The sequence below is a fragment of the Amblyomma americanum genome, chromosome 5 (assembly GCF_052857255.1).
Source record: "Amblyomma americanum isolate KBUSLIRL-KWMA chromosome 5, ASM5285725v1, whole genome shotgun sequence".
Taxonomy (NCBI): Eukaryota; Metazoa; Arthropoda; class Arachnida; order Ixodida; family Ixodidae; genus Amblyomma; species Amblyomma americanum.
The window spans coordinates 198,017,537-198,040,933 of NC_135501.1; the positions used below are offsets into that span (position 1 = coordinate 198,017,537).

The 23,397-nt window shown below is 49.2% G+C and overlaps 1 protein-coding gene across 4 annotated transcripts; it reads right to left on the reverse strand.

The window, feature by feature from the left end:
* Nucleotides 1–55: 55 nt before the first annotated feature.
* LOC144133326 (cytochrome P450 2J1-like) lies at nt 56–23,079 on the reverse strand. 4 transcript variants are annotated; one of them, XM_077666323.1, is made up of 7 exons: nt 22,943–23,079; nt 20,978–21,351; nt 19,096–19,621; nt 16,557–16,756; nt 11,133–11,399; nt 2,428–2,604; nt 56–297 (listed from the first exon to the last, which is right to left on the reverse strand). In XM_077666323.1, the coding sequence occupies exons 2-7, from the start codon at nt 21,312–21,314 to the stop codon at nt 95–97; spliced, it is 1,710 nt and encodes a 569-aa protein (XP_077522449.1). In that variant the 5' UTR covers nt 21,315–21,351; nt 22,943–23,079; the 3' UTR covers nt 56–94. The 4 variants fall into 4 exon arrangements, with proteins under 4 accessions (XP_077522449.1, XP_077522450.1, XP_077522448.1 ...); XM_077666324.1 differs by lacking the exon at nt 22,943–23,079 and adding an exon at nt 22,730–22,813; XM_077666322.1 differs by lacking the exon at nt 22,943–23,079 and adding an exon at nt 22,472–22,711.
* Between the last annotated feature and the right edge of the window lie 318 nt (nt 23,080–23,397).

Sequence of the window (23,397 nt, forward strand, 5' to 3'; positions counted from 1 at the left end):
AGAGCAATGCATGCTTATTAAGAAAGGACACGAGACTTGTTCTTTAAGAACCGGAGACAACCAGAATATACACGATATATTTCACGCAAGTATTTCACAGAGAAGTAGAAAGAACCTTGGGCGTGGCGACTAGACGAAAAGGCTCCGGGAACCTCAGTGTGCCCTGCGCGGGCCGGAAGTTGAGGTCCTGCGTCGCAAACTCCTCGGGAACGGTAAGGGTGAACCTCTTCAGCAGTTCCGTCACGAAGACGAACATCTCCGTCTTGGCCAGCGACTCTCCGATGCACACGCGCTTCCCTGCAAGCGGTGATCGCAGAAGACTTTGTTTAAGCGACTGCAACGCCGGCTATGCCATGGGCTCTTTGATCATCGTTATAATCATTTGGCACACTGCAAAACGAAGGCACCTGTGAAACGAAATGCGCAGTAACTGCCTCACTTCTGGATGGACACCTCAACCGCGCTGTTAGAGAAGGGAAGGTGCGAAGGAAGGCTCACTGCTGCTCAAATCATGCCTACGGTGTGGGGGAAGAAAAAGTACCCGCCACGGTGGCTCGGTGATTAGAGCGGTCGGCTATGGAGCTGGAGTATCCAGGTTGAAACCCGGCCGCCTCGGCCGCGTTTCGATGGAGGCGAAATGCAAAAGGCACCCGCGTGCTGTGGGATGTCATCGCAAGTTAAATATCCTCAGGCGGTCGAAATAATTTACGGAGACGTCCACTACGGCACTCCAACCTTCCTCCGTTCTCTCACGGCGTGGTTGAGGTGTCCCTCCAAAAGTGAGGCAGCTATCGCGCCTTTCATTTTCGATAACCGATCAAGAAAAAGCGTCACGGTACACTCCTACTGAATACCCGGGGCATAGGGGGCGCCTCGGTCTGCTTCTAACCTTCAAAAATTGTAGGATATCTTGATTCTGTTTTGTAACTGCTTGTTCAAATTAGAACACTTTGAGCGACTGCTTCTAAACATTCCATAAGAGCGTCCTTCCTATAGACCGCAGGGTGCGAGGCACTCCATTCATTGCTAAGTGAGTGGCTAGTGGATAATGGAATCAATTAATGGTTAATGGATTACCATTAGCCCACTGAAATTTCGCTGCATGTTAAAAAATGACATGTGGGGCAGAAAGGATATCCGCAGCCTGTATCTCATGGCTTCTCCCACGGCTTTGCTCCGCAAAAGCCGAGTTTTGTCAATCGCTACGGGAACGTCTTGAGAAGGCTGGGCTGACTGGCGCCAAGCTTTCTCTCTCTCCTCAGCTTCCTTTCCTCAATGCCACGAGGTGTCACGACAATTCTTGTATCCCTTATATCATGAGGCTGGTTGCGCTAGCCACTGTAAGCCCACACTAATTCAAAACAAAATTAATTGACGCTGGGTGACTCTCCTCGTAGCATTATAGCTTTAGTCGCTCCTAGACATTGCTATCAGCCGAACGGCATAAAGACGATCGTGATACGGCATTTTTACCCTAACAGGTACCCTTGCTTGACACAGCAGCGAGCAAAAAAAAAAAAGGTATTGCACCCAAAACATCAAGAGACAGAGTTGAAATAACATCGCGGAAGTTTGTGTGACTCTCTGCTGTTTGTCGTGTTTTGGCGCTGTCGCTTTAAGCGTGCATATATAAAAACTTGCCCGCCTTTCAGAAAAAAAAAATTTTCACCCACAAAAATTCACAAGGACGTCTTATTAATCTACTTGTTTGCAATGCGATAGTATTAAAAGCCGTTGATGGCTCTAGCAGAACTGACTTCGCTTCCGGTCTGGTGGCGTCACTTTTATCCCGCCAATGAGAATTTTTCACGCTGATGACCTGACTTCCCTGCAACCATTGGGACAATTTTATGGCCAACAACACATTCACACCCCCCCCCCCTCCTTCCCACGGTGAGGCTCCTACAACTCCTCGCTCTTTTCACGAGACGGGTCCACTAATCAAACTGTGTCACGTGAACGCGCAGTGACCCATAGAGCGCTGCGCACCGTTCAGTGCCTTTCCTGTACTGCTTTTTGCTTGTGCAAAATAAAATATGTTGATTTATTTATTTATTTGTTTATTTATTGACTGACTGATCGATTGGTTGATTTATTTATTTATTGACTGACTGATTGATTGATTTATTTATTGATTTATTGACTGACTGACTGATTTATTTATATATGTATTCATTGACTGACTGATTGATTGACTGACTGACTGATTTATTTATTTATTTATTGACTGACTGATTGAGTGATTGCTTTATTTATTTATTTATTGACTGACTGATTTATTTATTTATTTATTTATTTATTTATTGTATGACTGAATGACTGATTGATTGATTGATTGATTGATTGATTGATTGATTGATTGATTGATTGATTGATTGATTGATTGATTGAAGTCCTGGACGTCCCACCGGACTGCGCTCTACGCACCCAGGCCGAAGGGCAGGAAGGCGTCCTTCTTCTCGGGTCTGCCGTCCTCGGCCAGGAAGCGGGCCGGGTCGAAGCGGTGCGGCTCCTTCCAGAAGCCGGTGTCCCTGTGCGCCAGCCACAGGTTGGCCAGCACCCGGCAGCCCGGCGGCATGCGGAAGCCGCACACCGTCGCCTCTTCTGCAGTGCATGCAAGCAAAGAAGAGGAAGGGGGGTGGGGGGTGGACGCACATTCATTTGCGTACTCATCGCTGAAACCGTAGTTCTATGCTCAAGCATAACGCGTGCGCTCAACCCCACACCAGCAAGGTTGGCTTCGCCGCATGACAGTTGTGCCTTGCGGCTAACGGAAACCTCAAAATGGTGCCGACAGACAAAGCACCACCTGGGATTGGCTTCACCGCACAATAGCAGTGCATATAACCATTAGTAGCCCCGTAACGGTGGCAGCCTAAACGCCAGCTAGGTTAGCTTCTCTGCATGACAGCAGCAAATGGGGAGGGTGGCCTCGCTGGTAGCAGGTTGATCTGTACCTGAGCTTGTTGGTTCCTATTGCAATTAAAACGATCTGTCGTGTCTCCTGGCTGTGTACTGTCCCTCGTTGGCCGCTGCTTTAATTGTAGCCTTTGAAGTGCTCCCCTTCGCTGGTAGCAGGTTGATCTGTACCTGAGCTTGCTGGTTCATATTGCAATTAAAACTATCTGTCGTGTCTCCTGGTTGTGCACTGTCCCTCGTTGGCTGCTGCTTTAATTGTAGTCTTGAAGTGATGAATGACTAAACGCCAGCTAAAATGGCTCCACCGCATGACAGTCATGTCGCGTGGAGAAGCACATCACAGTGATCGCATTCGAGGCTGTCAACTTTTTCTGCTCCCCAATGCAACGTGCTGTTTTTAGTGATACAGATTGAGCGTAAAGTAAAACGAAGACAAAAAAGAGACGACTGGCTTCGATCGACACTTCATTTTAAAAGTTGTGACTCCCCCCTCCCCCTTTCCCGCCCCCCCCCCCCCCCCCAAAAAAAAAGCTGCAGTTGCTGCAACGCTCCAATTTCCGTTCACGCTTGCGTTAATCGGAGAATATATCACTTCATACGGCATATTCTCTGCATATGGCGCACAGCCGAGATAAAATCTGTCATACGAATAAACGTTCTGGGCATTAAAGGACACTATAAGCCTGAGGAAGACTACACCCAATTTCCGTTCACGGCGAAAATCGATTATATCTCACTTCCTTGGAATGTATGTTGATGCTTTTTCAGCAGCAAAAGACGCAATTATTGTTGAGAAAAATTGTATTTGAATCAAACACTCGATTCAAACTTGTGAAGTCCGCACCAAAAAGGCCAAAACAGACTCTACATATATAGTATGTGTGTTTTCAGTGAAAGTAGCGTCTATGTCGTCACTGTGCCGTAATCTGTCGAATACAAACCGACTTCAGTTCGTCCTCAGAGTCCCTTTAAAAGCAACAGAAAACAAAAGAGAAATGAACAGGGACACCTTATTCCATTATGCGTTTGGCAATAAGATAGCACAAGCAGCTGTTGGTGCCCTTACCAGAAGTGACGTCACTTCCTGTCTGGTGACGTCACTTACCTCCAGCCAATGGGAGAATCATTTATGACCGACAACGCATTTTGGCAGGATTTTTAATGCTACCGCATTACCACAAAGGGACAAAGTAATGATGATGCTACAAAGTGGCCCTTCTTATTCCGACATAGAGTGCATTAGAACAGCAAATCAGTAAATCATCGGCCAGTGTGCTGCCAACGCCCTCCAGTTAGGAGGAGGTGGGCTTCACCGACCACATTGAGAGTACTTGGGAGAAGCGCGTTTCCTGGAACCATTTCCGTCGCTCTAAGTGGTCCCCATCCCCAGCCCCTCTTTGTACCTTTCAGAAGCACGCTCCGGTAATGGCTGTCCGTTCGCGGAATCAGGGGACTGCAATTAACTCCAGCTGTGAACGTTTCTAAGCTTTTTTGCTTGCTTCTTTTTTTTTCAGCTCGTACAAACTATCCTTTTCACCGTGCTTCGTACCACAAGTTATTTGGGGCACACCTCCCCCTAATACGAAACTGACCTTCCTACAACGAAACACGTGCCAGACCGTGCGTTTAAAGCCCCCTTTATGGTGTCGGACCGTTCTTTACGCATCCTGTGCCGGTCGCCAGTGTTCACTATTCCTCTTTTTTTTGCGCGTATGCAGAAAACAAGAATAATTACGTAATGTGTTGGCAATGCAATAACATTAGAGGCTGCTGATGCCTTGTGTCATTCGGCGTTCGCGGACCCCCACACGTCTGTCTGCACATAACTAGAAATTCATTCGGCTCATCTAGCAAGTAGTTAGAGGTTCCCCTGCAAGTGTCTCGAGGTGGCGACAAGAAAGCATAGTTGTCCCTTCCGGTCCGGTGACGTCACATCAATCCATCCAACGGGAATTGTCGGGTCTGTCTGCGTCACTTTCCTCTAACCAATGAGAATTATCCGGTCTGTTGATGTCACTTCCCTCCGACCAATGGGCGAATTTTATGACCAACGAGACATTTTTTTTTCTGATGAGGATTCTAACACTACCTTTAAAAATAACAAAATAAGCAAGAGCTCGCCGTCATCAGTGTGCCTCACTGTTACACCAATCACACAAGCACGTAATACTTTCTCAGAACAACAGAGTCGCCTGGTCACGTCTTTTCAAGCACGAAGCAGTGCCTTTCTCCGGGTCGACAATAAACCCCAAGGGTAGAGACGGTAAGCGCCTCTTTCTGCGTCGTTGGCCGATGTACACACACCACGCACACAAAGCAATCTTCGAGACGAAGCGTATGCCTTCCTCGCGTTGCAGGGCACACGTATTCAGGTCGCGTGTGGGAGAAGAACGTGCTGGAACAACGTATGCATGCGTGAGCCTCTCTGCACCAAATAGAGAGAGATAGAGAGAGCGGGAAAGTTCAAACGCGGAAACGAAGCGGGTTTGTGCGGGTAGCGAAGAATCAAACAAAAGCGGAGCCGGCTATTGTCTCCGCGGCCAAGGTCTCCGGGGAGAAGGGCTGAGCGTGGGATAGCCGCCGAATGGATAATCAGGAGCGCACGGCCCTCCCGCGCGGGACGCCGCGGCGATGTCGACATTAATTTTGCACCTTGTACTGGGAATCACGGGCGCTTGCCGCCGACTGCGTGCACAGGCCTTGAACTGTGGGAAAGAGAAGATAGTCATCCCGGATATGCGTGTCGATCCCTCTGTGTGTGTGTGTCTATCTGTATGTGTGTGTGCGTGTGTGACAGCATTATGCCTCTCTCTCTTTCTCTCTATGCCTATTTCTCTGTGTGTGTGTGTGTGTGTGTGTGTGTGTGTGTGTGTGTGTGTGTGTGTGTGTGTGTGTGTGTGTGTGTGTGTGTGTGTGTGTGTGTGTGTGTGTGTGTGTGTGTGTGTGTGTGTGTGTGTGTGTGTGTGTGTGTGTGTGTGTGTGTGTGTGTGTGTGTGTGTGTGTGTGTGTGTGTGTGTGTGTGTGTGTGTGTGTGTGTGTGTGTGTGTGTTTCAGGCACATTAAACCTGGTGCAACTGAACAGTGCGCGTGAGTGTATACATACGTTCACAGATGTGAGCATCCGTGGAAACCAGGATCAGTGTGCTGTTTTTTTTTTAATTGCACGTCTGTGCATTGCAAACCCCTTCCTTCTCCTTTCCTTACGTCTTTCCCATCCCCTTTACTGTGTCCCCTATTTTCTTTTTCTAATTTCTTCTCTCTATGCTTTCTTCCTGTTGTTGCTACTTTAGCGTTTATGTACGGTGCCTTACGCATTTAGGGGTTCCTCCTGAGACACTCGTCAGCACACAAGCGGCCCACTTTGATCACACAGCTGAATCATCAGATGAGATTGAAATTGAGATTGAGTGCATATGCGCCACACACAGTGTTTTAAGAGCGTTAGCTCTTACTCATCACGTTTCGAGATTTCGTGCGGTCTGCTAACACCCTTGATCACAGCGCCATCTGTGACAGCAACTACTCATCATATTTCGAGATTTCGTTAGGTCTCCTACCACCCTGAGATCAAAGCGCCATCTGTGGCTGCAACTAGAAAACAGCGCATCTCGCATTGAGACTTGTAGCGCCCATCTACAATAGCATTGTAGAAACAACCACCTGCCGCGTGCCAATGATGATGTCACGGCCCAATATGGTGGAAGACTCCCCCCACCCCCCACACCAAAAAATATCCTAAAACGGGCAGCGAAACTGCCCCATTACGGGACCGCTATACATGCGCACATTCGTTCCGCTATATATACTCCGACAACAACGGGCACCCATCCAGGGACAGTTGTATACCGAATTTGGTAGGCAAATAAAACCTATTAGTTGTGGTATAGAAATAAAACCAAAATTAAATAATAGGTAAGCATTGTATACATGCAATTACTAATTGAAGCGCTACCATATCGCACCGCAAGCCGAATTCTAGGCCCACCTTGACCCCCCAAACGAAGCAAATTCCGTGTGGGACGTACCTTGAGGGGGTGCAACTCGACAATGGGTAGACGTGCATCGTAATTTCTCTGATAGATGGCGCTAGGTGGCGATCGTTCCGCTAGGCGGCGTGCGTGCACGCGTAGCCGAGGATGGTGGCAATGCACCCCGTTTCAAAGGGTATTGCATTCCGTTTCTCGAGACGAGCGGGGCGTCCTTCTTCGCGTTCTTCATCTAGTAAACGAAACAGTTGACGCTCGTTACTTCAACGTCTTCCAGACGGTGGCGGCCTCTACCAATCATTAATTTAATTCCCACATGCCACAGAGGAGGAGAAGGAGGAAGGTTAGCCGGAAGGTCGCATAATCGGTTTGCTTCCCTACGCCATAGTGGGCAGGTTGCTCACGATCCAGCGGGCCGGTTTCCACCTGGCCCGGTGGGCGGGTCCTGACGGCGCCACAATGTCACGTGACCTCTCTCGACCAATCAGCAAATTTCGGCACACATGTCGCCATTTTTGCGGAATATATAGACACTAATGCTATTAATCTAAAAAGAAAAGAAAAAACCTTATCTGTCTCCACACTAGATGCTCTTCTTTAATCCCCTTCCATTTTTTATGCAGAGTTGATGCCCCGTCCTTATCTCCTTTGCTTTTAAAGTACCTTTATACATAACAAGAAGGGCATAGCGTGTAGAGCTATCTGTCGGGTGATGTGTCTTCGAACAGAGCCGACTGGATTCAGAACGCGTGCGGAGACTGCCCTGTGTTCCCTCGTGGTTAACCCTGTACTTCGCTTTATCAAGGCCAGTTTTTCTTGGCGAGGTATTCACTTCCGCGTTAGCTTGCAGCCGCTGGCACATTCGTGACACGTACCAGCTTAACCAGCCGAGTTCGAGCGTTAACGAGTGGAAGATATAGTATAAACGTCTGGCCAAAGAATCTTCGTTCGCGTGTGCAGACATGCGAGCGAGTGCCTGATATGCACCGTAAGCAAAATTTAGCTCACGTGGGACTTTTTAAAACGCTTACGCGCTGATTAAACTCCAATTCACTAAAACAATTACCTCTGAACTCGGCGTAAGCAGAAACCGCCATAATACTTCGGTCACAAAAACAAGGAGTATAACTGCAACTTCACCCAATTTTACTCCGTTCAGAAGTGTCGTCCTTCGGCGATAACTGCCTGAAGAATTTTTCAAAAATCTACTTATAGATTTTTCGCTTTCTGTCTATCCCGAAGCGAAGAGGTGATATTGATAGCTGCAGCAGCAGTATAAGCGGCAATTGTGATTCCGCAGCAGTGGTTGTGAAAGCTGCACAGGTTGTTGTGTCTGGACAGTTTTTTTTTCTTTTGCGATGTCGTTGAGCAGAAATTGAAGAACAAAGTCTTTAACCTTTTCCCATCTCAAGATCCGATCCTCTTCATTTTCAGCTGCTGCCTCCTGTCGTGCGGTGCGAGAACTACTTCGACAGTGTTTCCGCCTTTCTTCATGCCTTTCTCACTTCCCAGTGCTGCCGACTGTCGCAATAAGCAAGCAGTACACTCTGGCAGCGTCATCCTAATGTCGCAATGATGAGTTTTCGCGTCCTAAGGACACAGCTATTAGTTGGCGCGCAGAATACGGCACATTGCAAAATGCCGTCTCTGTTCTTGGGAGGATTCCCCTCCCCTTCAAGGCTGCTACGGCAGGGCTAAAGCGCGCGCCGCGGCCTTCGCTTTCGCCGAGAAAAGCAACGGCTAGCTTTTTTCATTTGCATCGAGAGAACAGTGAGGGCGGCCCTCACACTGCAGAGGACATTTCAACACTGTCCTCTAAAAGAACGAGAGAATACGCAAAGTACTGTCTTGAAAAAAAAAAACACCAAAGAATAACAACAAAATAAAGTCTATTATTGGTGTGCCTCGTTTTGGCACGCCCTGCATCCACGCATTATGGACGGAACAAAACAGAGGCTGAGTCACGGAGAGAGGAGGCTCCGGGTCCTCGCTAAAGGCCATCACCAGGTCGTCACCATCATTATCACCGTCAGCCTGAATACGCTCTACTGTAGGGCAAAGGCCCCTCCCATACCCTTCCAATTAACACCGGTCTAGCAGAACGTTTTGCTGGGCTAGTTGGTCCATTCTGACAATAGTGAAAACAGCGCTAAAGAAGAAGCCAGAAGTCGAAACGAGTAACTGTTTAAGTCAACGTGTATTTTTTTTTTATTACCATCCCTTTGAGTTTCTGCGGACTTTTAGCCTTTTCACCCTGTTGTGGTTTTATCGCTTTTATGGCTCTTTACACCATGTGACATTAACTGTGTATAGTCATTGAGTGTAGTTTCCTTTTTGTTACCACCCCTTTTGAGATTCAGTTCACTGTTGGCTTTATCACCTTGTTTTGTTTTTTATCGCTTTTTGGCTCTTTGCATCATGTGACGTTGACTGCATCTGACTATATTTGCCACTGCCTTCCTATATATTGCGCGAGTTTCGCTCAATAAATTCAGTTGTCAGTCAGCGCTCTTTCCTGTCACTTCCTCGTTTCGCCTTCCGGCTTCTTCTTTAGCGCTGTTTTCACTATTGTTAACACCGGTCCTGTGCCAGCCGCGGCCACCGTATCCCCGCAAACTGCCCAATATCATTCTCCAGGCTAACATTGTGTCCCGCCTGTTACGCTTGCCTTCTCTTGGAATCCGTCACCGGTGACCACCATCGGTTCTCTCGCCTTCGCATTACATGCCCTGCTCATGCCCATGGTCCAAAGTATTATTCTTGCTCTACTTCCTGCTACCGTACCGAGGGCCAACGTTGGCCCAACGCTGCTCATGAACCGAGACAGCGCATGACCACAAGATCTACAGCAGAACAGCGCATAATGCGATTCTCCTGTGATACCGCGAAGCGTGCTGGGCCTAGATCGTTTCTAATAATAATAATTTGTTTTTTGGGGGAAAGGAAATGGAGCAGTATCTGTCTCACATCTCGGCCGACACCTGAACCGCGCCGTAAGGGAAGGGTAAAGGAGGGAGTGAAAGAAGAAAAGAAGAATGAGGTGCTGTAGTGGAGGGCTCCGGAATAATTTCGACCACCTGGGGATCTTTAACGTGCACTGACATCGCACAGCACACGGGCGCCTTAGCGTTTTTCCTCCATAAAAACGCAGCCGCCGCGGTCGGGTTCGAACCCGGGAACTCCTGATCAGTAGCCGGGCGCCCTAACCACTGAGCCACCGCGGCGGGGCAGATCGTTTCTTACGAAATATAATCCTCACAGTTGTCCAGTGGCGTCATTTCCCATTTCTCTCCGGAGGACAGAGAGCCGAACCGCATACAGCGTCTTGTCCATCCCTACGTCTCCGAGCTCTGCACTATACTGCTCACAAGGAAACGTATTGTCCCAGCTCCATACCATGTTCCATGTTCCTCCATCATCATTATCGTCAGCAGCCTAGCTACGTGCGCTGGAGGGCAAAAACCTCTGAAACCTATCTCCAGACAACCCTGCCCTGCGTCAGCTGCGGTCGCCCCGTCTCCGGTATACGTTGCCCTTCTCTTGACATCTACTGTCTTACCCTATGGAACCATCGGCTATATTTCCTTTGCATTACATGCCCTCTTGATTGCCGTTTCTTCGTCTTATTTGCAGCTTGGGATTCAGCAAAGCTGTGTAAAGCTGTATCATCATCATCATCATGAGCCTGACTGCATCCACTGCAGAGCTAAGGCCTTTTGCATGTCTCTCCATTAACCCTGCCCTTTGCAAGCTGCGGCCACCGTGTTCCTGCAAACTTCTTAATCTCACCCGCCCACCTAACTTGCCCCCCCCCCCCGCCCCCCCGCTGCTATGCTTGCCTTCTCTTGGAATCCACTCCATTACCCTTAAGGAGCAGCGGTTATCTTGCCTTCGCATTACATGCCCCGCCCACGCCCACTTCTTGCTCTTGATATCGACTACCTGTATAGCTGGTCTTAGCTATACAGTCTGTAGCTTGCTATCAATATACCGCTAGCTTGATAGCTTATTAAGCTAGCTTGATTCCTACACTCTAAACACGAATACGCCTATATGGGAGTATAAACGGAGTAAGATGTCCTCTGGAGCGCTTCCTGTTATAAAGCGGAATGCTATAGAGGACAGCTTAGTCCCTCTTTACTTCTTCCTGTTTAGAGTGCGTATAGCTGTATGCATAGGAATACACAATTTCTTCGCAATCCTCGCGCGGCCAGTCAGCGGGCTCACCGAGGCTGGTCCTGGGCGCGGCCACCGTGTGGACGCTGGCGAAGCGGGCGCACTCGAGCAGGCACGCCTCGGTGAAGGGCAGGTTGTCCTTGCTGAACACAGAGCCCAGCTGGTCGGCGCAGCCCAGCACGGCGTCCATCTCCTCCTGGCAACGGCGCTGGCAGTGCGGGTGACGCGCCAGCAGCTTCAGCGCCCAGCACAGCTGAGCCACGCTGCTAGCCGTGCCCGACACCAGCAGGTCCACGCAGATGGTCTTGAGTCGGTGGACTGCGCATGCGCACACAGTCCACAAGGGATCAGTCGCTCGCTTCTATGGGTGGAGAAAGAGGCAAGTGGCGCCCTTCAAGCGACCGCGCGGACAAGGAGAGAGCGGCGCGGGATTGGTAGCAGAGACGATCGAAACAGAAAGGAGTAAAAAGGGAAGTTTACTACGTTTTTACTCCCCTTTAGGCGTATTCTTGTTTAGAGTGTAACAGCGGCGATAGCGTGGCCGCAGCTACGCGCGTGTTCCGCTCAGTGTTTCCATAGTGTTCTACTCATGTCCAGGATTCCTGGACATCAATTTTAATTGTGAGACAACTGTGAAATATTTAGGATAATCGTATGGAAATGTGGAGGGTAATGGTTCCATACTTCGGTTGGTAGTAAAACCTTTTCCTTCACTCGCATCGAGTAGTTAAGGCTGCAATAGAAAACCAATGGGGAACGTTCTTAATGATGGCAAAAACGCAAAGGAAAAATAAACTACAGGCCTAATAATAATAATAATTGGTTTTTTGGGGAAAGGAAATGGCGCAGTATCTGTCCCATATATCTTTGGACACCTGAACCGCGCCGTAAGGGAAGGGATAAAGGAGGGAGTGAAAGAAGAAAGGAAGAATAGGTGCCGTAGTGGAGGGCTCCGGAATAATTTCGACCACCTGGGGATCTTTAACGTGCACTGACATCGCACAGCACACGGGCGCCTTAGCGTTTTTCCTCCATAAAAACGCAGCCGCCGCGGTCGGGTTCGAACCCGGCAACTCCGGATCAGTAGTCGAGCGCCCTAACCACTGAGCCACCGCGGCGGGGCAAAACTACAGGCCTCCCGAGGGGAGATCCGCGGGTGTATTGATGGTAATAAAGAAATCTTACGATAGGCGAGAAATCTGCGTTCATAAAGAAGTTCCCGTTGAAAAATGTGCTTGTCCAGAATATCTGGGTACGATCCTCTGTGGATTCTGATATTGTCATTGCCATGCCTGCTGTGTTCTTTAGTTTTAATGCGAAGGCATTATATCGCGCATCAGCAACTAAACCCGGCGCCATTGACCAAGAAAAATGGTACCGAAACCTCATGACGTCCCCATGGTCTCGCATGCCCTCAGCACTAGACCATAAGAGTAACGAGTGATCAGAAGCAATGAAGCAAAGACATTAGACGAGACAGTAGAAGTTAGTGATAGTTATAGTAATATTTAGTGATAGTTATAATTTTGGAATGATAAAGGACGTTACTAAATAATGATGAGAATCATTAATGACAATGGCAATTATAAAAGCCTTTAGGTCAACGGTTTTAGCATCAAGGCTTGCAAGGTAAATGCCTTCAGGGTAAATACCTTCGGGTTTAAGGCCTTTAAGTCAAAGGCCTTTGTGGTAAAGAGCTTTAGGTCAAATGCCTTTATGACTAAGGCCTTTAGGTCGAAGGCTGCTTTCGCATTCACAGCACGTAAGGCCCTCAAGAGCCAACTTATCTTTTTATCTACTGCATATTTTATACCGATGCTTTTACCGCAATCCACCGTTAAAAACCAATGCGTCCTCAGTAAATAATAAATGAAATGAAACAAACCCCGGCGTGCCAATAAATATAATTGTTCTTTTGGGGGGAAAGGAAATGGCGCAGTATCTCTCTCATATATCGTTGGACACCTGAACCGCGCCGTAAGGGAAGGGATAGAGGAGGGAATAAAAGAAGAAAGGAAGAAGAGTTGCCGTAGTGGAGGGCTCCGGAATAATTTCGACCACCTGGGGATCTTTAACGTGCACTGACATCGCACAGCACACGGGCGCCTTAGCGTATTTCCTCCATAAAAACGCAGCCGCCGCGGTCGGGTTCGAACCCGGTAACTCCGGATCAGTAGTCGAGTGCCCTAACCACTGAGCCACCGCGGCAGGGCGGCGTGTCAGCCCCAAATTCATTATTACGGAGCCCTCCACTACGGCACCTGTAATCGAAATTATTACGGAGACCTCCACTACGGCACCTTTCTCTTCCTTTCTTTTTTCCCGACAAGTTACTGAAGAGTGAAACTCATTGACATTCACAAGTAGACGTGGCGCTAAGGATGTAAGTCGAGGCAATTAAAAAGGTACCATACAAGTCCTAAGGCATACCAAGAGAAAAATGTTCCGCCATTGAGGCCAGCCGCCTTCCTGCAATCCTCTCCTACAGGTCCCCCAAGGAAACGCCATTGATAGCACTAGTCCCCGCAACTTTAAGAGCCAAATCATAGCACTGTGCACGAAGAAACGCTTGGTTGAGCACGATTTCATATCGTGCACAGCAAACGGCGCACCCCTTTTAAACACCCTAAGCATTTCATCGCTTTTGGCTCGGGAAAGGCCGCGAAAACGATAGCAGATTTCGACCGCTCCTGACGGCTGACGCTGAAGAAAGGCCCGTTAGCAAGAAAGGAAAGGTGCAGTTACTGCGCCATTCAGGGTGGACACGTGGGTTGCACCCTTGCAATGCCACCCTTTCTTTTCTCATGCTTTACAGCGCGTCTACTCCCCCCAAAGAATGCAGATGGTGAGGAAAGGAAAGGACTCGCAGTAATTGTCGTGCTCGGGATGGGCACCCAGCTAATTCTTATGGAACCCTCCACTACGGCACCTATTTTCTGTTGTCATTGTTGTTGTCGTTGTTGACCTCACACAATGGCATATTTTCTGTTTCCTCTTGCACTCCCACTTTCTTCTTTTCCCTCACGGCGCGGTTCAGGTGTCCACCGAGGTACGTGAGACAGTTACCACGCCTTTCCTTTCCTGATAACCAATCATTTTTCACCTCGCCCCATTTAATGAGAGAGTATTTAGGTTGTAAAAATTGAAAACTAATAATTGGTTTTTGGGGGGAAAGGAAATGGCGCAGTATCTGTCTCATGTATCGTTGGACACCTGAACCTCGCCGTTAGGGAAGGGATAAGGGAGGGAGTGAAAGAAGAAAGGAAGGAAGAGGTGTCATAGTGGAGGGCTCCGGAATAATTTCGACCACCTGGGGATCTTTAACGTGCACTGACATCGCACAGCACACGGGCGCCTTAGCGTTTTTCCTCCATAAAAACGCAGCCGCCGCGGTCGGTTTCGAACCCGGGAACTCCGGATCTATTTAGGTTGTAAAAATTAAAAATTGAAAATTTCGTTTTTGGGGAAAGGAAATGACGCAGTATCTCTCACATATCTGCGGACACCTGAACCGCGCCGTAAGGGAACGGATAAAGGAAGGAAAGAAAGAAGAAAGGAAGAAAGAGGTGCCGTAGTGGTGGGCTTCGGAATAATTTCGACCACCTGGGGATCTTTAACGTGCACTGACATCGCACAGCACACGGACGCCTTAGCGCTTTTCCTCCGTAAAAACGCAGCCGCCGCACTAATTGCAAGCTAACAATTCATGAGCAATGGCTTCCACATAAGCTTCTACGACCGGGATACCATGTGGCAGGGGGGGTAGTGGGGGATCGATCTATGGCTGCAGCAGCCGGTGTCATCGCTTCGGTTGCTATTCATTCAATCTTTTCTTTTAAATCTTTATCTACCAACGCTCATCTGTCTGCACGCGGCAATGATAGTGGTCCAGTTGGAACCAGTCGACAGGCGCGTAAGGAGAAGATGAAGGCCTGCGGACGGGGCCATGACAACGAGGTTAAGACAGCTATAGCCGGATACAATTCTAGAAAAAATGGGCTTTTCCTCGCCAAAGGACTCCCTTCCAGCCAATGGCGTCGGTCGATTCTCATCACACTGCTAACGGACAATGCATGGAGTAGTAGATGAAAGGGAACAGTCCCCTCTGTGCATTGTGGGGGATAGTCCCCTCGCTGCACTGTCACGCCACCCCCTGCACTGTCCCACTGCTCACGCTAGCAGGATCATGAGAGTCAGCCGACGCCATTGGCTGGAAGGTGTTCCTGTGATTTAGTAAGACTTTCTGACAGGCTAGTTGGTACATATTCATTTCTGAAGGCTGTGCGCTAAAAAAAAAAACGTTCACAGGAAAAAAAAAGGAGGACAGACGACAGGAAAGAAGCGCTTCTTTCCTGTCGTCTGTCCTCCTTGTTTTCCTGTGAACGTTTTTTTTTAGCGCACAGCCTTCAGGAAGGTGTTCCTTTGACGGGGAAAATACGCCTTTTTCTTGACTTGTATCCTGCTATGGAACGCTCTACATTCGAGATAATCCCTCGTCAAGGCAGCGCGAAAATTCTGAGGGCACTTAAGTCTGCATACGTGGAGCAATGCGAAAGCATGTGTTCTGAGGAAAGGAAATGTTGTTGACGAAAGGAAAGGGCGCAGTAGCTCAGATCTCGACATCTCGGTGAACACCTCAGCGGCGCCTTAAAGCACGCCACTGAAGGTGCATATGTCATCGGTCCGGACCTCTGTCGCAAGTTAGCACGTGACTTGACAATTGCATAAATTCAATAACATTAATTAATAAATTAATTAGGAACTAACCGAAGAGTGTAGCGATTGAAGGCTATGGCCCAAGCGCTGCAACACGAGCGCGGCAACGACGGCAGCACGGCGCAGCTGGACCGTAGTGACGTCATGACAGTCACGTGATGACAAAACACGCCGAACAAGCTACGGAAGGGAGCAGTAAAGGGCAGAGTGGGAGAGGGAACAAACGCGGGTTAGTGACATCCTAGTCGAAATCAAGAGGAAGAAATGGACTTGGACAGGGCATGTGATGCGAAGGCAAGATAACCGCTGGTCCTTAAGGGTAATGGAGTGGATTCCAAGAGAGGGCAAGCGTAGCAGGGGGCGGCAGAAGGTTAGGTGGGCGGATGAGAGGAAGAAATTTGCAGAACAAGGGTGGGCGCAGCTGATGATGATGATAATAATAATAATAATAATAATATTAATAATAATAATAATAATAATAATAATAATATTATAATAATAATAATAATAATAATAATAATAATTATAATTGGTTTGGGGGAAGGAAATGGCGCAGTATCTGTCTCGTATATCCTTGGACACCTCAACCGTGGGTGCAGCTGGCAAAGCACAGAATTGGAGAGACATGGGAAAGTCATTTGCCCTGCGGTGGGTGTATATATAGTCAGGCTGATGATGATGATGATGATGATGATGATGATGATGATGATGATGATGATGATGAGAGAGGTTTCGCTTTTTAAAAAATGCGAGACGTACTGGTGAAGGTGCTCTTGTGCAGCGTCCCTTCCTCCATGGCCCTGCGGCGCTCGTCCAGGTAGACGTCCATGTAGTCCCTGAGGCGGGACTCGTCCAGGCTGGGCTCGTGCTCGGCGATCTGCCGCTCCAGGAAGTCGTCCAGCTCGCGCTTGATCCGCTGCAGCTCCGAGAAGCCCGGGCTCAGCTCCACCGGCGAGGCGCTGCGCGAAACCGGTTCGATCCGGTTTCAACGCGTTAGCGTTAGGTTTGTTACAAGCGAAACTCGGTGTCTGTGGGACGATAGTTCCCCACTGGTCGAGAGGGCCGTGACGTCACAACCAGGTGCACCGCACGCAGGTAATTAAAACACCCCAGAATGATGATAAAGTACAATAGTGATGACAATTTAAGTTTCGCTTTCACGAAATTATTTCATTACATGTTTTCCAATTCTATGACTGATATTCCAATTCTTCAAGTTCTATTTCAAATTCCAATCGCAATTCTCCTAATTCCAAATTTTTCAACTGCCATTCCCGGGTTCCCGAGTGAGAACCCGACCGCGGCGGCTGCGTTTTTATGCAGGAAAAACGCTAAGACGCCCGTGTGCTGTGCGATGTCAGTGCACGTTAAAGATCCCCAGGTGGTCGAAATTATTCCGGAGCCCTCCACTACGACACCTCTCTCTTCCTTTCTTCTTTCATTCCCTCCTTTACCCTTCCCTTACGGCGCGGTTCAGGTGTCCAACGATATATGAGACAGATACTGCGCCATTTCCTTTCCCCAAAAAACCAATTATTATTATTCCCGGGTTCGAACCCGACCGCGGCGGCTGCGTTTTGATGGAGGAAAAACGCTAAGGCGCCCGTGTGCTGTGCGATGTCAGTGCACGTTAAAGATCCCCAGGTGGTCGAAATTATTCCGGAGCCCTCCACTACGGCACCTCTTCTTCCTTTCTTCTTTCACTCCCTCCTTTTTCCCTTCCCTTACGGCGCGGTTCAGGTGTCCAACGATATATGAGACAGATACTGCGCCATTTCCTTTCCCCTAAAACCAATTATTATTATTAACTGCCATTCCAATTTCATCATCATCATCACTGTCAGTCTGACTACACCTACTGCAGGACAAAGGTATCTCATATGTCTCTACAATTAACCCTGTCCTTTGGCAGCTGCGCCCACCCTATGTCTGCAAATTTCTTAATCTCATACGCCCACCTAACCTTCTGCCGCCCCATGCTACGCTTGGCTTCTCTTGGAATCCACCCTGTTACCCTTTAAGGACCATCGGTTATCTTGCCTTCGCATCACATGCCCTGCCCAAGCCCATTTATTCCTCTTGATTTCGACTAGGATGTCATAGACCCGCGTTTTTATCCCTCAGCCACTCTGCCCGCTTCCGATCTGTTAACGTTACACCTATCATTTTCCTTTCCATGGCTCGCTGCGTTGTCCTTAACTTAAGCTGAACCCTTTTCGTACTAGGTAAGGTTCTAGCGTTAAACGCTGCCAGGTTCAGATTCCAATGGCGGCCTGTCCGGAGCCAGAGATTCTTAGCACCTTCCGCTGCGTCCCAGGTCTGACCGCCGCCATGGTCAGTTGCTCCGCAGCCGCTGGTGACTGATGGTCGAGGGTTGATTGGTTTGTTTATAGAAGGTTGTGGCCAAGTACTACTCCAGGGTGGCCAAATCCTGTTCTGGTGAGTGAGTGCATTGTCGGTTCTGGTCACCGAGATCAGGCCGCACCCAATTTCAATTCCGATTAACTTTTTTTCCAATTCTTCGCCGGTTTTTTTACTCTTCCTCACCCCTCAGCCGTGGCGCACATGTACGCTCTACGTGACGTCACGGAACCTCCTCCCCTCCACTCATTTACAGCTGTTTATTGCACGGTAAACACAAATACACCTATATGGGAGTAAAAAGAGAGTAAGCTGCCCTCTAGCGTACACCGTCTTGCAAAAGGGTGTGCACTGGAGAACAGCTTACTCCCTTCTTACTCCTTTCTGTTCAAAGCGTAGCCAGAATGTGCGTGGTCCATAGCAGGCAAGAGCTGCGGTCAGCGTTCAATCGACAGCTTTCGTTCAGCCATATAGCACTGCATTCAACAGCTGTCCCAGATTCCTGGCAGCGACTGTGACATCTGGCGCGTGCAACCAAAGCTGTCTCAAGTTTCACGGCACCAAGAAATATGGCGCGAGTTGTCACTGGTTCAAATCACGCAGAAACAACAAGGCAAACGCAACGAAGGGCAGCAGAGTAGCAACTCCGAAACGGGGCCCCGGTGTTCCCAGAACGCTGAGTCCATACACTTATGGCACGGCAGGTAGCGCCCAGCACTACACTAACACAACTATAACCATACGTTCTTAACTCCTCCTCTAGGTCTTTGAACTTCCGGTTCCGCTAGACACCAGCGCCACGTGAATGAGCGAAACTTGGCGAAAGGCACAGGGCACAAAAACTGCGCTTAGAACGAGCACACAGAAAGTTGGCAAGCGTCCGCTCATCTTTCACTATACACAAGCGCGCACGCGACTTCATCCATCGTTCACTCACCACGTCCAAAGCTGCGGCAAGACGTCGTTGTTGAGCAGCGGCGTCACCCTCGCCACAAGACGCACCAGCCGAGCCAGATCTCTTTCCTCTTCAACCTCCTCCTTGGTGTTCGCGTCATCGTCTGCTTTCCTCGCGTCGTCTGCTGCCGGCGGCGGAATTTTGTCCGTCTGCGAAGACGGCGGTTCGCCGCCATCTTTCTCGTGACTCTTGTCGCCACCGGCCACATTGTTGTACTCGATGAGGACGTCTTCCTTGAGGCACACGTCGTCGTTGTCGTCGTCGCTGGCGTCCTCGTCGTAGTCGACGTCGAACAGGAGACCCGCCATGGTGGCGACCACGGCCTCGAAGATCAGCGGCTCCGGGTCGAAGGGCCGTCCTCCTTGTGCGGCCACTCGGCCGACGAGCCGGTACGCTGCCTCCTGGACCCGGTCGAGCACGCTCAGCTTGCCGAAGCAGAAGTCGCGCAGTGTGTGCAACACGAACCGCCGGTGCTCCGTCCACTCGTGACCCTCGCTCTCTGAGATCCCTAAACACACATGATCATCGTCATCATCATCATCATCATCATCATCATCATCGGCCAGGTTACGTTCACTGCAGGACTAGCAGGACAAAGACCATTCTTAGAGCGCTTATACCATCCGGGTGCTTACGGTTGGTGGCGCCATCTGGAAGTGGCCGATAAAAAATGTCGCCATATGTCGTCATTATATTCGGGAAAGATAATGGCCTCGATAGCGCTTCATCTTAGGCAGTGCGAGCTGGACAACATTATTTTTCTTTTTTCTCTCTGTCCACATTAATATATGTGTGTTCGTTCCTTTCTGTATTTTGCTAGCGCTCACCAATACCTTCTAGGATAATGGCCTTACCTCTTAATTTATTCCCTGACTGTTTATCTGCGGATGTTTGTTACCAATAATCTAGAAGCTTTTAATTTGAACACTGTTTACGTTATTGGCCACGGGCTTCGGGACAATCTGTAAACACCCGCATTTTGGCCAACTCGAAGTGCCAATATATGGACCCTATAGAAAGTTTCGTAACTTAATTGTAATGCGAAAGAGTCCTGTACTGCCATATAGGCGCGCCCACCATATCCCAGCAATTTCCCTGTCTCTCTGCCGTTAACCTTCCGTTCCCGACACTTGTCCTGCCTTCTTCGTTACAAGGCGCGCACAAGTACATTTCATTCTCTTAATTTCCGCCAGAGTATCACGATATCGACGTCATGTCATATCGCACCATTCCAATTCACCGTCGCCAAATTCATCAGTATAGATCTGGATTCTTTGCCCCTGCACCCTTGGCTTGTCGAACGAAGGAATGAATTAAAGGAGCATAGACTCCAAATCTCTGACTTGCATGTTTTCGTAATGATGGGGTAATACGTTAGTGTACATGGATAACCCCTCGGTATTCCCCTAAGTCTGCTAAATAATTTATAACTGAATTTATTCTCTCAAACTATTTCGGTTCAACGACCGAACAATGGCTGTGAGATGAAAGGCGGGTTTAGTTCACATCAGACATAAAAAAAAGCAGCAATATATTCGCTGATGCATTGTTTTAACTCGTTTAAAGCCTGCCGTCCAAGAGCCAGAATGGCAACCACGAAGTATCGGCGGCTATATCAGTTGTTTTTTTTCACGCCTTACGTGACCTAGACGGACCTTACACGTCGAAATCATCGTTCGCTTGATGAAAGTTTAATCGAAACAGCATGAGAGTTAAAATTCAAATACAAATTATTTCGCCGCCGTAGGCGAATACCACGCGATGATACATGTATTCGAATGTCTTACGGATCATTGCAGATAATTTTAACGTGGAATTAAAATTAGGTGTCTGTATACTTCCTTGGGCTTTATTTACGACGTACCTTGGTGGTCCAGGAGGAAGCCCATGGCTGTGGAGTCCCGCGGCCGTCCGACAAAGCAATCCCCCAGCTTGACGTAGGCTTCGCGAATGGCCGAGTAAGAGCCCAGGTGCACATAGTCCTTCCCCAGGAGGCGGAACATGAACACGGGGCCATACTCTTCGGCCAGCGCATCCAACTGTTCGAGAGGCTTAAGACCCAGGGAGTAGCCGATCAGGGGTAGTCCCCGCGGTCCCGGTGGCAAATCCGCATCGCCGCGCCTCGGCTGACGAGATCTGTCCAGGAGCCAGCGGAACACGAGAAAGGCTACGCCCGAGGCGGCCACCAGGAGTAGCCACATCGGGGACCACTCTTGCGCCGCTCGTTACCGGGGTAACCTGAACAGAAAGGCGTGGTTTACCAAAAGCTTTCATTTTTACATGGGTGAGCGAAAAAGTGTCGATCACGCCATAGGCTTATCTGCTTATCTGATAAGGCTATAAACTCAACAGTCGACCGTCGTGCACTCGCATCTGGAACAAAGATTTGTGTGCCTAATGGCGATATGACAGGTGACGTATGCCAAAGTAAGGAGCCAGAAACAAAACGGCAGATAGAATTGTCGGAAAAGGTGACCTGTGAACCTAACCAATATCTAAGCTTCCAGAGTTTCAAAAATAATGGCCATTGTTTTTCAATTCGAATGAGCTCTCTGTACACCTAAGTGAAATAGCAGGAAAACAGCGTAACAGAGTTCAACCCTATACGTAACGTAACGGAAACGTAACGGAAAGCAACAATATACGTCAGTAATACGAATATAAGCACCTCCTCGGATCTGAATACAGCAGTTACATATACAAACGCAATGGTATACCACGTTCATTTTTGTCAGAACTATCTATCCTGGCACGTGGCCGATGACACCGAACACTCTGACGGGGCCAAACACGGGGTGATAGTTCAATAAAAATCACAATTTCTCCTGCTCTTGCTACCTCTTGGGAATAAAGACCGTCTCACCACAATGTACCCCGTTCTTTTCAAGTCCCTAAATGCACTCAAGTTCAAAGAAAGTAAAACAAATCTCTCACCGGCACTCCACTTGGGTCGCAAATGCAGTAAGAGGATCAAAACTCAGCACGCACCGCACGAATCACCTTTCCTACCGTCAGGGAGACGGGGACGAAGCGACTCATGTCTAACCCGTCCTGCTTCCCGTCAGCACCGCTACCCACAGTTTTAGAAGGATCGCAGCACTGGCAATTGCAATTTCCGCGAGTGAGCAATCTCAACAACTCGTGACGCCAGAAATCCTTGCTGCGGCCGCGGCGCCCCGTATTTTTTTTAGAAAAGACACGTCACCGGACTAAACTGCGCGCGCAGGCTGACCCTCGGCGCCCACTGTCAACGCCGACTTGGCGCCCGACTACTATTCATACGCGTTGACGTCGGCCGCGGTCGTTCTAATCGCGCGCAATCAGACTAGACGCAGCGGCACCCTCAATCTTAACTGACCTGAGAAAGCGCGCCGGGCTGACGACGCCTCGGGCTCGCATCGAGGGGTGTATCAGTCTGGCTCCCAACAACCGTGCGACAGCAGTCGTCTCGACGGTAGCAGCAGCAGCAGCACGCAGCGCCCGAAACGTGCGGACCGCCCGCATGCACTCAAAAAAAGAAAGAGTCTCCCGGACCGCGGTACGAGCTTGAAGGCGAGGAAGCGAGGCACGCTGCCACAGCGATGGCGTCGCCGTCGTCACTGCTTCTTGAACTTACTAGTTTGCCAAGCTTCTTTCGTGGACACTAAGTCCTAAATCTACAACGCTAAATGGTCAACGTTTTGTTATTTACAGATTGATGCGCCACCTATGCTTAAAAATATAAACTTTAGAACGAATATTATTTAAAAACTTTGGCAAAGCTGCTGCACAATGCAGCCCACAGAGAGCAGCTAAGTCTGTTAATTTCTAAATACGGCTTCGGACATACGTGTGGCTGTTGAACCGTAGTGTAGCAACTGATGTACGCGAACTAAACTGTCGGGCACCGTCGGGTGACGTCCGTGCTCCTGGTCGGTTTGTGGCAGGGGTTAGAACCTCACTGACGCTTCGCGCATAGCTCTGCTATTTTTTCACCGCGAACAGGGGGAGCGCGCACTGGGAGAGGGTAGGATGAGGCAGCTGTCAAGGCTCTAACGCCGCGGCCGCAAACGAGTTTGTGCTTCGTGTTTCTGTTTGGCTCCCGGGGACGAGTCGTGTAGCGGCGGTCTGCTGGCAGACTTCCAGACCTGAGGACCAGGTCCTTCCGGACTTGGAGGCATGCGCGCGCGACGGCGGCTTCGAAGATGGAGAAGCAGCGGCGAGGCGGCAGAAAGATGCAAAAAGGCGTCAGCCGAGCGCACCTCGGCGAACAGTCGCGACCGTCGGAAGCGGCCGGAAAGTTTG

Coding starts and splice junctions, on each gene's coding strand:
- LOC144133326 (XM_077666323.1), bottom strand. CDS start 21,314: ATGTGGCTACTCCTGGTGGCCGCCTCGGGCGTAGCCTTTCTCGTGTTC. Junction 19,622..20,977: donor CTTCCTCCTGGACCACCAAG/GTACGTCGTAAA, acceptor ATGTGTGTTTAG/GGATCTCAGAGAGCGAGGGT. Junction 2,605..11,132: donor CGCGCCCAGGACCAGCCTCG/GTGAGCCCGCTG, acceptor CATGCACTGCAG/AAGAGGCGACGGTGTGCGGC.